This window comes from Sarcophilus harrisii, chromosome 5 (genome assembly GCF_902635505.1).
Source record: "Sarcophilus harrisii chromosome 5, mSarHar1.11, whole genome shotgun sequence".
NCBI classification, from domain to species: Eukaryota; Metazoa; Chordata; class Mammalia; order Dasyuromorphia; family Dasyuridae; genus Sarcophilus; species Sarcophilus harrisii.
Window position 1 is genome coordinate 95,329,463 of NC_045430.1, and position 14,539 is coordinate 95,344,001.

At 40.8% G+C, this 14,539-nt stretch overlaps 1 protein-coding gene across 3 annotated transcripts in view; it reads left to right on the plus strand.

Annotated features, from left to right (window-relative positions):
* Positions 1 to 388: 388 nt before the first annotated feature.
* COL2A1 (collagen type II alpha 1 chain) overlaps positions 389 to 14,539 on the plus strand; it is a 47,410-nt gene continuing 33,259 nt past the window's right edge. Inside the window, exons 1-16 of one of the 3 annotated variants that reach the window (XM_031938041.1) lie at positions 389 to 719; positions 5,200 to 5,409; positions 7,107 to 7,123; positions 7,380 to 7,412; positions 7,530 to 7,562; positions 7,678 to 7,731; positions 7,887 to 7,988; positions 8,869 to 8,946; positions 9,663 to 9,707; positions 9,818 to 9,871; positions 10,882 to 10,935; positions 12,026 to 12,079; positions 12,515 to 12,568; positions 12,725 to 12,778; positions 13,099 to 13,143; positions 13,242 to 13,295. In XM_031938041.1, the coding sequence (XP_031793901.1) occupies positions 626 to 719; positions 5,200 to 5,409; positions 7,107 to 7,123; positions 7,380 to 7,412; positions 7,530 to 7,562; positions 7,678 to 7,731; positions 7,887 to 7,988; positions 8,869 to 8,946; positions 9,663 to 9,707; positions 9,818 to 9,871; positions 10,882 to 10,935; positions 12,026 to 12,079; positions 12,515 to 12,568; positions 12,725 to 12,778; positions 13,099 to 13,143; positions 13,242 to 13,295 (1,035 nt within the window). In that variant the 5' untranslated portion in view covers positions 389 to 625. The remainder of the gene's footprint in view (positions 720 to 5,199; positions 5,410 to 7,106; positions 7,124 to 7,379; positions 7,413 to 7,529; positions 7,563 to 7,677; positions 7,732 to 7,886; positions 7,989 to 8,868; positions 8,947 to 9,662; positions 9,708 to 9,817; positions 9,872 to 10,881; positions 10,936 to 12,025; positions 12,080 to 12,514; positions 12,569 to 12,724; positions 12,779 to 13,098; positions 13,144 to 13,241; positions 13,296 to 14,539) is intronic. The other 2 variants (XM_003772142.3, XM_031938042.1) reach the window with 2 other exon arrangements.

A 14,539-nucleotide genomic window follows, 5' to 3' on the forward strand; every position in this document is an offset into this window, starting at 1 on the left:
CCCTGCTTCCTCCCTCATTCCCTCCTCCATCCAGGGCTCAGTGCCCTCTTTTCTGCAAACACATCCCTCCCTCTCCGGCTCCCTGGGCAGAACTCCGAAGGGAGGGGCCGGAGACACCCCCTCCTCTTGGCAATCTCTTCTGCTTGTAGAGGTGATGGGGGGGGCGCTTTGCATTCCTGAGGGAGAGTGGGGGTGGGATGGGGTGTCCAATGTGAGTCTCTTCCCTTTCTCCTCAAGGGGAGAGTGATGGGGTGTTGGGAAGGAGAAGTGCTCTAGAGAGGGGCAGGTGTAAAATGAGGGGCAGGGTGGGAGGAAGGGTCTGGCCCAGGGCCTGGTATGGGGCAGAAGGAGGGGTTTGGGGGGGGGAAGCTCAGGTTACAGCTTTGCAGGGAGTAGGGGTGGCCCGTGCTCTCGGCTTATCCGCTAGCTCCCGGGAGGGGCAGAGCGCATATAACGGGAGCCTCAAGCGGGTGCTAGAAGCAGAGTCCTGCAAGGTTGCTTGAGACTCCCTCCAGCTTGTCCTTTTCCTGCGGGGCCGGCTGCATGAGGGCACGGTAGAAACCGGGACCAGCACCTTCCTCTGCCGCCTGCTTCATCCTCCTCGGAGCAGGGTCCCGGGCTAGTCATGTTTCACCTGCGAGGTCCAAGGACTCTTCTGCTTCTGGCCACTGCCCAAGCGCTGCTGATAGCTGCTGTCCAGTGTCAGGACGTGGATATCCGTAAGTTCTTCTTTCCATACCTTTTCTTGCACCTCGTCCCAGCGCGACGAGGGTCCTTCTGGAGCCCATTGGTCACTTCTTCCTACCAGCAGGTGATATAGTAGCAAGTGATACTCACTGGGGACTTGGAGGGGACCAGGGACCCAGGACTCTCTCACCAGGCTGGAGCCCTCTCTCACCCCTCTCCGAAAGCTGGGATGAAGATACTCTGGGGGGGCTAATCACAGCTGATATCCGTAGAGTAACGGATATGTCCCTAAATCCTGTAGGGTTATTCAATGGAAAATTGAAAATCTTGAGAAGGCTTATAAATTCATATACTCTCTCTTTCTCTTCTGTCTCACTTTTCGGTTTCTTTCTCTTTTTTTCTCCGTCTCTCCTTTGCCCCAGATATCCACATTAACATTAGTTCAGGCCCCTCACACTTCTCGCGAAGAGGTCATCAAACGGGTCACAGCCCATCTATATATGGAGGAGAAGGATGGTCTGTATCTGTTGGTTGACAAAGCAGCCAGGAGCCAAAGGGTTAATTTAAATGGTCTGATGGGAGTGGGGGGTTCAAAGGAGAGCCAGACAAAGGGGATACTCTGAGATAGACTTGCCACAAAGAAAGATTTTTGTGCGGCTTTTAGAGATCTTATTGTTTCTTCCTTCCCACTACTGTTTACACGGTGCAATTAGAATCTGAAGGCTTAAATTACTTTGCTGCAGCATCCCCAGAAACTTTCAAGGATTGCGCTCTCTTCCTCCTCCTCCTCTCTCTCTCTCTCTCTCTCTCTCTCTCTCTCTTTCTCTCTCTCTCTCTCTCTCTCCCCCCCCCCCAACAGTAGAAAGCATTCCAGACTCACCAGGAAATTTACTCCTCCAAACAGCAATTAAAATAGCCTCCCCCCTTTCTGGTTTGGAGGTGGAGGTACAATACAAAGAACTATTTTGGTATACTTCTAGAACGCTACAAACCACATTATCAGGAGGAAGTGAAAGGAGAGGCCAATATAAATTTTTTGTCTCGATGCAACTGAGGGTCTCAAGGTTTACAGTCCAAATCTAAACCCGGATCTCCTGCACTCTCCTTTGCAACTATTTTCTGAAAGGATCCCCAATTTCAGTCAGGACAAACGAAGCCTGGAAAGTGTATTAGGTAGAAAGGATTTTTTTTTTCCTTTTCATATTTTTTTCCTCCTCGTCTTTGGGCCCGTTACCTATAGCTAGGATACCTGTCCCTTTCTTTATATATCACAGATTGTAAATCAATCTTAGAGGGAAAATTTAAAGGGAGAAAAAGTCACTCTCCTGATGAGGCACTCTCCCTCTTCCCTGAAAGCAGTCAGGGATTCCAGAAACTATGTGGAATGCCGTCTCGCGGCACTCAGATGGAGTTTCCATTCATTAGCAGGACTGACTTGCCAGGGAAAGCTGGAGCAGCCAAAGAAGTGCTCGCCATCAGGGGCACTTGGGAGGATAGATCAGGGGATATACGAAGGAGTTCAGTGATGTGGCATTTTCTGCAAGCAGAGTAAATTATGGTCTTATCTTTACCTAGCCACCGAATTGACACTTTCCTAACCTCAAATTCTCTTTTCTCAAACCACTCTAACTGTGGTCTGTGAATCAGCTGTGCATTCGATATAGTTTTTGAGAAATATCCAGCCTACTCCCCCCATTAAAAAAAAACAAAAACAAACTACCCCTCCCCATCTAAAGTTTTCCATCCAGTGTCTAAATAGTTTTTCTAAAATGGCAAAGGGCTTCGTTTGCCTCCTATTGGCTCTAAGGAATTAATTTTGGAGGTGCTTAGTTGTGTCCAGAACTTCAGTGGCTCCTCCCAGGAGGCAGTTTAGGTAATGTTGCCCCAGAGAGATTGCCTGCCCGCGTGTCCTGACTCATTTTCTACTGCTTCCCCTAGTCCCCAAGATGTGACGTAGGGAACAGGCGCAGCTCTGAGGGACGTCAAAAAAATGTTTGAAACTTAGAGATAGCTAATGCCTCCCCAAGGGATTGAAGTGTTTTTGGCTCCGGTGTCTTTGACCCACATCTGCATTTCAGAGTCTGCGCCTCTGAAAGCTCCCTTCAGTTCAAGCTAGAGACCTCAATCCCCTATTGTGAAAGTTTGTTTGCATTGGGGAGATTGGCAGCGATGGGTTCCAGATGGAGTTGAAATGCTGCCCGTATTTATTTTAAACTGGTTTCTCGCAGAGACCTGTGAATCGGGCTCTGTGTGAGCTCAGAAAAGGCTCATTCATGAGAGGAGAGGGCCGGTGGGCTCCCCCAGGCTCCCACCTTTAGCACAGTGCCCCCTCCCCCAGCTCCCAACCGCCACCATAGGGGCTCCAGCCCTTCTCTGGTGGCAAAGACAAACAATTCCCAGAAAGAGGTAGCTTTTTATAGGGCTTCCACAAAGGGTAACATACAGTACGGCTATAATTAGGGTAACCTTAGAGGAGTTCATTGTGATGCTATCACCAGCAATTTATTAACAGTAATTAAACCTATTAATGGTGCTGAGCTCCTCTGTCCACACCTAAGTTATCCAGTTACTACCTTGGCTCGATTTTAAAGCAGTAGTATTTTGTTCAGAAGCGCATTTCCACAAGTTTCAGTCATAGATAATTACTATGGTTTTCTTTCTCATAATTTACCTAAGGTCACATCTGACTCAGTTGTTCAGTTTCTGGCTTCTGCTCAGCTCCTGACCCTTCTGTGCTTCCTGAAGCCAGGTCCCAGTGCTTCCCATAGGGGAATTTAGTAACAATACATGGGGTTATTCCACTTAGAGCTGTCCATCTTTTCTTACAGGTATTTAGCCAATCCTGTCCCCACTTTTGTTAAGGGCAAACCTATCAAGCTGGTGTTCCCTTAACAGCTGCATTTTTCCCCAAGCAGCTTCTGCATTTTACCAGGATTTATTTACCAATATTACACTTTTGGACTAGGAATATTTTCCCTGTGGAAAATGGAAAAGTAAAAATCCCTTTATGTACAAATGTTAACACTGTCCCTTCCAAAACATTAAGGTCAGTCTTCTTTCTCTTTTGATTTAGAAGTCTCTCTTATTCTTCTGTGCCTGATGCTCCTACTTTCAGGTTTTTGATGAGAAAACCAGCTCTGAGTTCTCCTGAGCACATGCTACCAATGCAGCCAGCTCTTTGGCACAGTGTGCTTAACTCTCTTGTCAACAAAGGGCTTCTTTGCAACACAAATTCCAGATGGGATGGGACAGTAAGAAGGACTCATCTTTGCTCTTTTCTCTCAGTCTTTCTGGGTAGCCAGGGCTGATTGTCTAGACTAGACATGATTGGGCAATTTGTGCCCCTCCTAGCATCTGGGGAGCCTAATGTTGTGAAAATGGAAGTTGGCTCTCTCTAAGGAGAAACAACTAAGTGAGGTATTAAAGACTCATATGATTCTGTATTCATTCATTCATTTATTCTACAAAAACTTTGTAAAAGAAGCTATTATGATGTACAAAGCATCCTTCTAGGCACTGAGAGGAAAGTACAAATATAAATAAGACATAATTTTGCTATTTGGGGAAGATATGTAAATTTGACTTTTATATCATGTGTATCTTGACATGGGATTGAGAATTTTTGCTCTGTCATGACTCTAACTCCACACAATCCTAATTCTAACATTGCAAAACAGTTCTGAGCATCTCCACTCCTCCTCTCCCTACCTCCAACCTCTGTCTCTTGATAGGTGTCTGATTTGTACAGTAGGTATCTGATAATAGGTATCTGCTATATTTTGTATCCCCAACCTGTGTCCCTTAATAGGTATCTGATATTGGAGTCTGTTAATATATTTTATGGGTAAAAACTCTGACAGATTTAACAGAATGCCTTTGAGGTCATATGTGGTTAACCAACCCAGTAAAACTCAGGCAAAAGAGTAGGATAAACCAAATACTTCTCACTTCATTTCTGTGAGAACTACCCATCTCTGTTTTTCCTGTGTAAATCACTTTATCTTCAAAGAAAGGCCTATCCTGGGGGACTCAGTGGAGTTATACAGCTTCTTCTTCTTGCCTCCCCCACTTTGTTTTCTTTTTAGCTCACCTGCAAGAGAAAGGAGGAATTCAGACTAGTATACATTTGTGAATCAGGACCTATTCCCAAGAACAGCTATTCCCAGAGGTTCTGAAAGATAACAGAAAACATGTAGTGTAGCCTATTCTACTAACCTCCCTTTTATCGATTGCATTATTGGTCCTGGGGATTTCATGGGTGACAATATTTTTTTTGGGAAATAAATTCTTTATGTTCTATTTGATAAATATCCCAGAGGAAAAAGTGGTCTTTACTGAAGCTGTATTTATCTCTAAGACTTGAGTTTATATTTGACTTTTTTAATTGTAATGACTGCTGCAACTAATGCTGACATTATAACCCTATTTTTCTTTTTCTCCTCTGGCTTTCCTCTTTCTTACCCATTCCTCCTACTTTTTTTCCATATTCTTACCCTCATCCCTTTGGTACAGAAAATGCAAACAGCTGTGTTCATGGAGGGCAGAGGTATAATGATAAGGATGTATGGAAACCTGAGCCTTGCAGAATCTGTGTGTGTGACACTGGGACTGTCCTGTGCGATGAAGTAATCTGTGAAGACATAAAAGACTGTCTCCACCCTGAGATCTCCTTTGGAGAGTGCTGCCCTACCTGCCCAAATGACCCATCCACCGCCAGTGGTTGTAATTTATTTATTTCTTGTTTCATAAATAAATTACTTGCAGTCAATGCAAAAGCTTTCCCATGGATGGGGACCAGAGCCAGAAAATAGGGAAAACTGGTCATCCATGGGACTCCTGCAGCTAAAACTTAAAAGAAAGACTACTTCTTGCTTACCCAAGACCTTGAGACCACTCCTCTAGCTAGTTGATTGGGAATTTTTTCTCTTTCTGCCCTTCTCTGCACTGCTAGACAGTTACTGGTGGCACTGAAGTTTAGTTTAGTCTAGATAACCTAATACCTTTTCAAGAGATCAAGTAATTACCTTATCCACAAAGAAGAGCAAAAGCTTTTCAACTACGTCACAAATCATGTCCTCCTCAGTCACACTCATTACTCAAAGAAGCTCTTTCAAATATAATCACCAGATTGGAGAAGAAATCATGTAAGCTAGGGAGGAGATAGAAAAAGATGTTTTCCTCTCTTAAGAACAGAACTTGGGTGGTTCCTCCCCCTTTTCCATGTACTTATCCCCAATAAAGGACAGTGTTATGAAGTGAAGTATGAACTAAGTTACAGAAGTCCCACATGTAAACTGAGGAGATTAGTCTGGGACTGTGTCCCTTTAGAGACCAAGTTTTTTTTTTGCGTTTGAGACTCAACACACTTAAAAATTATTGAGCTCTCCCCCAAAGCACTATTATTTATGTGGGTTATATCTATCCTTTTTTACTTTGTTAGACATTATAACATTTTATTGTTATTGTGAAAATAGTTTTGACCTTGAAAGGTTCTTGGTCTAAGTGGTTTAAGAACCCTTGCTCTAGACCATCTATATGTGGTGTGAAGCCTTAGTCAGTCCTTGTCAGTATCCAGGGATGAAGCTGAGACATCTCCGTTCCCTTCCTTACTTCCTTCCCCAACTTATATTTATTCACTGATCTGCTCCATTTTTACAAAGGAAACAAATCCAAGTTTCATGGAATCCTCTCCATTGTTTTCCCTACCTTCACTAGTGCAGATTAATTTATAAGAAACAGAAGTGATGGAGAAGCAAGAAGTTTTCTTTCTGTAACACTTTACTTACATTGACTAAAGTGAGAACCCATCTTAATGGCTAAAATTTCCAATTCATATTTAAGGTGGCCAGTGTGAGTGAAGTGTTGCTTGCTGCTTACTTATTTTACCAGGGAAAAATAATTGGGAGATTGGAATTTGGGATTATGCTGAAATGCTTTTTGTTAACATTTGCATTTTGCTCTTTGCTCTGCTTACTTGGAGGAGACAGGCACCTCTCTAAAGTAAGGCTTTCTAAGTAACCTTTAGCTTGGGAAGATTGGGGGAGGGGATGAGGGGACTTTCAGACTGAAGGCAAAATTAGACTAAACAAATGCTATCTTGAGTGTTTCCTTTCTGTGTAGCTGATTAACTCTTCTCTTTGACGCTTTACCACTAACTTGCTTTGCTCATTCTGTGCAAGAAACCTAGAGAAACTTTTATTGTTCATGAGGTCATATAGCACAAAAGGTGTGAAATTCTGACAGTTATGTTTACACATAATTATTCCCTCATAAATATCCTCCCTCCTTATTTAATCCTTCTTTGTTTTGTTTTCTTTCCGGTTTTGTGTCCTCTGAAGAGTAAACATATGTTTAATAAGTTTTTTTTATCCATCTCATGATGACTTATGTTATGTTCCATTTTTTTCCTTTCTAAATAGGGCATCTGGGACCAAAGGTGAGATTGTTTTTGTTTGTTTGTTTGTTTTTATCAGCAGTTTTACTTATATTTTTGGAGAGCTATTGTATGTTCTTTAGAAAGTATCTCCCACTCAGAACAGTAAACTCCTATCTCTGAAATGAGAGATGTTTTGATCACAGTAAATTTGCTTTGGCTCCTGTTTGATGGAACCCCTGTAGTACAAGTGTCTATAGATTTATTTGGGTAGGGTAGATTTATTGCTATCTAATCTAAGGAATATTTTGCATTACAGGGACAGAAAGGCGAGCCTGGAGATATTAAAGATGTAAGCTGTCAGTTTTTCTTTACATACCGTCCATGTTTCTCAGGGCCAACTCTTTTAGGGATGGCCTGTTTATTTTTTTCCCCTCTAATTAATGATGAATTCCTTTCTTTTATACAGGTTGTAGGACCCAAAGGACCCCCTGGACCTCAGGTGAGAAAAATAGAGAAATCAATGGTCTAACCTTTCTCCTAATTTAACACGTGTCACTTGCTATTCAATTCATGTAGTGCTTTGGATGTGATATCACTGTTCCCTTCCTATTCAGGGACCTGCAGGCGAACAAGGACCTCGAGGTGACCGTGGTGACAAAGGGGAAAAGGTAAGTAAAGAAAGAACATGTTTTGAGCTTCATTGCCTCCTTGGCCCCTCTGTGGTCTTACCACATGCCTGGCTGCTTCCCCCAAGGACAAACTGTGGGCAGGTAGTTACTGAGCCTATGTTACTGAACACTGATCCCTTTATCTTTATGCCAAGGGTGCTCCTGGACCTCGTGGTAGAGATGGTGAACCTGGTACCCCTGGTAATCCTGGACCCCCTGGTCCTCCAGGACCTCCTGGACCCCCTGGCCTTGGTGGAGTGAGTATGCTTACTTTGTTCTTTTTCTTAAAAAAATGACCCATATATTCTTTTTGGTATACATATTGATCTGGCTGCCTTCCAGGGAGTCCCAGTATTAACTAGACTCATTATACAACCTCTCTAGATCCTCTAGACTACACAGCACAATATGGCCTTTATTCAGTATGAACCTAGGGATTGATCTAACTAGGCAGTACTGTTTTCAGCAAGGAAGAACTTCAATTGCCTAATTCCCCACTCAACCTCAGAGCTGCGCAACTGATTGATTCTAGATGTGGGAAAACATTGCCTAAATAGTTGTGTGCATTGAAAAAAAGAGTGACCGGGATCCTTGCATGTGTATTTGCCCTGGCATATGCCAAATCTTTTCCCTGTTAGATGGTCCCATGTCACTGTGGGGAAAAAATCTTGGAATTAACTAATTACATAATTTCATCGTTTGGATATTGGATGCACTTAAACAAAATTAACCTTAAATAAGGACATAGAGATTTACCAATCCATTATCTAAGTCTTTGGAGGTCAATGATCTGTATTTCCCCCAAGGCTTCAGAGTCTAATAGTACTATATAATCATATAAACAGTTTTTTTCTTATGTTTTGTAATAACTAATAGCAAATGTACAATTGTTTGATACTGTTTTTAAAAATGGGTCATCATTTCATAAAACTGAGTAAACATCACATAAGAATTAAAGTAATAACATGGTGACACCAGGACCACTTAAAAGGCATTTCCTATCCTTTATATCCTCAGTGGATACTGTCCAGTAGCCGGAGTTTAAGCTTATAGATTTAATCCCTTAAAAAAATACACTTGATAAAATGAAAAAAACCAAGATAAATTTGTGTCCCTAATTATTGAATTTGTTTGCAGAATTTCGCTGCTCAGATGGCAGGAGGGTTTGATGAAAAGGCTGGAGGTGCTCAGATGGGAGTGATGCAAGGACCAATGGTAAAGAAGATAAAGATTATCTCAAATTGAAAGGGTCCATTAGTGAGGGAGATGACCTTAGATTCAGGGAACCTGGCCACTTCTATTAGAATAGCTGTTTATAGTAACATCACTCTTCATTACTTAGCAGAGAGCAGACTTAAATGTTTGGTCTTAAATGACTTAGTCTTTCTTCATTGAGTACATTCTTTGTCAAATGCCAAGTTATTTAAATGAATTACCACAGTGGGTAAGGAGGTGGTGTTGTTGGTGGAGGTGGTTTGCTGGGGAGGAGGTGTGCATGTATGGAGTCATATAGACTGATTTGTTTAAGGGCTAATCTTTGTTGCTTTTGGAAGGAAGGTTGGAGAATGTAGACAGCAGCTACTGTTCCTCAAGATCCCACAAGATTTTCTGCAGGAAATTTCAGCCCTGAGGCTTTACTTGGCACATGCTAAATGAAACTCAGAAACTTTAGTAAACAAGGCTGCTTTCCAGGAGAAAGTCAGTCTGGGTTTTCTTTCTGAATGGTCTCTATGAATAAAAATAGTTGGATATGGAGCAAAGGAGGCTATATGAAAGAGGTGGCTGATAGTGGGCAGCCCCTGTAAGTCCTTCTTCCATTATAGAATTACCCCCTTGTTTCTTGTCTGGGTTTCCTTGGCTGAAAACAACACATTGATCAATGGTGGTTAGGTGTCTCCTGATCAGGGCCCTTGTTTTGTGTTCCAATGCAGGGCCCCATGGGACCAAGAGGACCGCCTGGCCCTTCTGGGGCACCTGTGAGTATAGTGACAGCCTTTTTAAAAATGCCTTTCAAATGATTTTTCAATTCTTTTTTTAATCTTCATACCATGAGTGGCTAACTCAAGCATTCTGCTTTCCATTTTAGGGCCCTCAAGGATTTCAAGGCAATCCTGGTGAGCCAGGAGAACCTGGAGTCTCGGTAGGTATTCAGATGTGACTATGGCCTTCCTCTGGGAATATTCATACAATACACACCCATTACCCTGACCACCAACACCTTTGGGGGCCTGCACTCATTTTAACATCAGAGAAACACAGCAGGGACCATCCAGAATGCTATCACAGCATTATCTTTCTTGGGTCACTATTGCTAGCCTAAGATATCCCATCACAGTGACAAGAAAAACTTGCTTTACGTTGCCTGGGAGGCTGAAATCTTTAGTATGAAATATAACAGTTTTTTAAAAGTACACACTAGAGGATCTATAATGGGGAAGCAGGGCCTAAGAGTGTATCTGTCCCTTACTACTGAGACTGTGTAAATGCAGATAAAATTAATTACCTTAAAAATCACCTGTTTTAATTATTTTTCAAAGGATTTGGGATTACTAAATGAAATACTAATTACAAAAGAGATGTGTTCACATTTCTCTTTCCTGACTCCAAGGAATGAAATCTCAGCAACCTAGATTCTCTTAGTATTCTTCTCTTTATGAAATTGGACTTTAACAAAAAAATAACTTGTGCACAGGTCATTCTATGACCAAAGGAGTTTGCACCTCTTGCTCACCTCCACCCTGACTCAAACTCAGTGTACTAGGGCTACATCTCAGGGTCATATTCCATGAGTTTGGTCCCCAGTCTTGGTAGGATATATAAATTAGGTTTGTGATCATCCCCATAACCTGATACTCAGAAGTCTTTAAGCTTCCCAGAATAGAATTCCCAGAATATCTTCATTCTTAGCAGCATCTGCCCATAGTGGAGCAATTTTGTAATTTTGTCCTACTGTTTTCTAGGATAATGACATTTGTTTAAGAAGAAGTCAGGGAAACTTTTTCCAGGCCTCTCAGAGTCCTTACTCCTAGCAGTGGTAGTCAGACTATTTATCAACTCTTGCTGTTGCACATTGAATTGTTTCAGGTATCTGTCAACTGACATGTATGATTAGTATGGTTAGCTCAGGTTGTTATCTCTTTTTGTTTCTAGGGCCCCATGGGTCCTCGAGGTCCTCCTGGTCCCCCTGGAAAACCTGGTGATGATGTGAGTATAAAATAAAACTGCTATTTTGAGGAGAGGGGTGGGAAGCCTATGAAAAGTACAGAGACACTTGTTTGATGTGATCTTTAATATAAAAGAGCTATCATTTTGTTGAGTGTTGAATGCTTACAAGGAAGGAAACCTGCCTACTTTAGGAAAGGAATTGTTGAACTTCATCTATCCTTACTTGGGTGGGAGGCAATATACTGAGGAGAAAGACTTAAATTATGAAGCTCTTATTAGTGATGATGATGACAATATTCTATGGAAGAATAAGCTCTGGAGTTCAGGGGATGATAAGACTGCAGGCCAGAAAGGACCTTAAATATTATCTAATCCCATTTTCTGATTTTACAGATAAGGAAACTAAGATTTATCTAGACTGTTGCTCCAGATACAGTGAAAAGAAAAATATTGGCCTTTAGCCCAAGAAATGATAGGAAAAGATCTGAAAAATAAAAGTGGGGATAGGAAAAACACAAAGAAAAAAATGTACAGATAGATAAATAGTTACAGAAATATCCAAGAAAGCTAAACTGTTTCAATTTTAAATGAGTTAGAAAATGGACCAATTTAGCATTTAGTCAACTAATGAAAAAGCAAAGAGTTTTATATATATAAACTATCACTTAAGCCTAACCAGTTAGCTTCATTACAGAGATGGGTACTTCCTGTATACATAATATTTCTCAAAGATAAATTCGTGTACCTGGAGTGATAGGGAGAATAAAGTAGGTATAGTCTTTGCCTAACTGGAATACTCTTAAGATTTATCTTATAGGTGACAAAAACATTAGAGGCAATGGTGGGATAAAGATATAGGGAATTTGTCCATTGGGGAACCAGCTGCAAAATGGAAAAAAAAACAACAAGTTTCTTCTTTATATGTATAGAGGTATTCTGTAGAAGCAGTACCTTTCAAGGAGGAGTTTAAAGGATAAAAAAAGTCAGCTACTGAAAAGAAAACCTTTAATCTTTGAAGAGATGTGGAAAATGCAATGAGATTAGAAATAAAAGGGACCATTCTAAAGGTCCAAGAGTAGCAATGATATTGTTCTGAAGTAAGCTTAAAAGTAAGTTTTGCTCCCTTCAGGGTGAAGCTGGAAAACCAGGAAAATCTGGTGAACGTGGTCCCCCAGGTCCTCAGGTATGTTTACTATCTTTCTCATCTCCAAAACCAGCCTTTTTCTTAGATTGGCATTAGGATTTTCAAACCTATGATCCCATAGTGCACTTATATAAATAAAATACTGCAACATTTGTCAGTTAGGAAGAATTGGTTAGAAATCTTTATAATTTTCCCAACCTGACAGTGAGATAGTACTTTCCTTGTGTTTCACTAAAACCCCTAACAGTGGGAAATGCTAATTTTTTTGATACACAGGGAAACCAAGGCACATAATGGGGAAGGGACACAGTCACAGTCATAAATCTGAAGTTACAAGCCCACAAAGTGTACATTCTGGGCATTCATTCTGATTGCTCTCATCAGGCTTTTCATATTTCCTCAAAGTACTGTACAAGAAATAGAGTTTGCTCTTCCTAGTGTCTATTTCCTTTACATTTTATTTTTGGATTTCAGGGAGCTCGAGGTTTCCCAGGTACTCCTGGTCTTCCTGGTGTCAAAGGTCATAGAGTAAGTATTTTTTATTAATAGGGATAGGAAGGTGGTCTTAGGTCATGGTGGGATAATTGGGAGGAAAGGAAGGACTTGGGTTGAAGTAAGGATAAGAGTAGCAATGTTTCCTTTTTTTCCCAGACACGTGAATGAATTTCCTCTCTCATTCTCTAGGGTTACCCAGGTTTAGATGGAGCCAAGGGGGAAGCTGGTGCTCCTGGTGTTAAGGTAAGGAAATAAGAAGGCATATAGAATGTAAGTGCTTTGAAATGGAACTTTTCCTTCAGTAAGGAAAATCCTAACTTGGAATTTACTGCAGGGAAAGAACAGCTTTGGTGATAGTCTTTATCAACATAAAATAATTTGTCTTCCTCTTTCCTAGTGGGAATTCAACAGGAAAGAGCATAGGGAACTTTCCCAATCTAGAATGTCAGTCTGGGAGTGTTTTATAGTCAAATGACAGGCTATGCAAGATACTAGGATTTTCCTGCTTTTTGCTCTCTGGGGAATAGGTTCATTCATGCTGACTCTTTGTTTCTTTGTCTCAGGGTGAAGGTGGATCTCCTGGTGAAAATGGTTCTCCTGGCCCTATGGTGAGTATGAATTTCATCTTTAAGAGCTGGAGTTAGGCTTTTCCTGGCATCTGAACGAACACGTCAAGCATTTTTACATTTACCATTGTATGTCTCAGGGTCCCCGAGGTCTACCTGGTGAGAGAGGACGAAATGGCCCTCCTGGTGCAGCGGTGAGTATGGAGCCACATCTCTTACTTCAGGGGTTTGGGGTAGACAGTGCCAGGACCTAGCCTTTGGTTGGCAATTACTCCGAGGACAGAGCACTCATTAGTCATTTCAGTTAGCTTTATTGCAAAGGGTCTATCTACTTCATTGAAACAGGTATGCTGATTCTGAGCTCAGTTAAGTGAAATCTTTGCTTTAGACTAAATGCATCCTGATAAGAATTCTTACCCAGAGAAACTCAAAAATAAATCTTTTTCTTTGCCTTTCTTAATCATTTGAGATTCATCACCCAGGTGACCCCTTCTTTGTTAATTCTACAGTTTATTATAAGCTCTTTCCCCTATTTATGATATTTTGCCCCTTCCCTGAATTTTCTAGGCGAGGGCTGTGGTATTTTAGAGGACCTGAAAAATTCATTTTGGTGTTGGCAGACACACTCCAGTTGGTGTAATAATCTTGCCACCCTGTGTTTCATTTTGCACAGAAAGCTTCAAAGAAACATAAGGAATTCTAGTAGCAGCATAGATACCTTGGCAAAGAATGGGGAAAGATGTTTGATAGCCCGAACTCAAATTCCACTAACAAAGTAATGATCTCTAATTGAATGATATTATTAGAGGATGTATCACATGATACTATTAGGGAATGTGGTACTTTGAAGATGTGTAAAGTATTTTTACATATTCTTATTTGATCATTCTTTCATTTGAATGTAGTTCTGTCATTCATCACCCTGGAATTCATAGTCGGTTTTGTTTGCCTTGCATTTATTAAGTATTTCATAGGCTATAGTATTAGAAGAGATCCTGATAACTATTTAATCTAATTTCCTCACTGTATATATCATATCACTAGGTCATATTTATATAAAATATAAAGCAACTACAGGTTTACAAAGCATTTTCCATGCAGCAACACTGTGAGTTGGGTACTACCACTTTCATTGCCAGATAAGGAAACTGAACTTCAGATTATTATAGATAGTATTGTAGGTAAAAAAAATTGCTCATTCATTCAATAAGTAGCTATACATGCTTGTTATTGACATTGTATTCTTTAAGGAATTCTAATCTCTTTGCTTAGAAGGCAAATGAGATAATTATATTATTTGTCTTATAACAATATTTAAACTATATAAATTATGCGAAAGTGAGTTAATATTGTTACAAATATAAGAGCAGGAGATAATCAGAATATAAAAGCCAGTGTATGATAATGAAATTAACATACAAAGATAGTATTCAGCAAA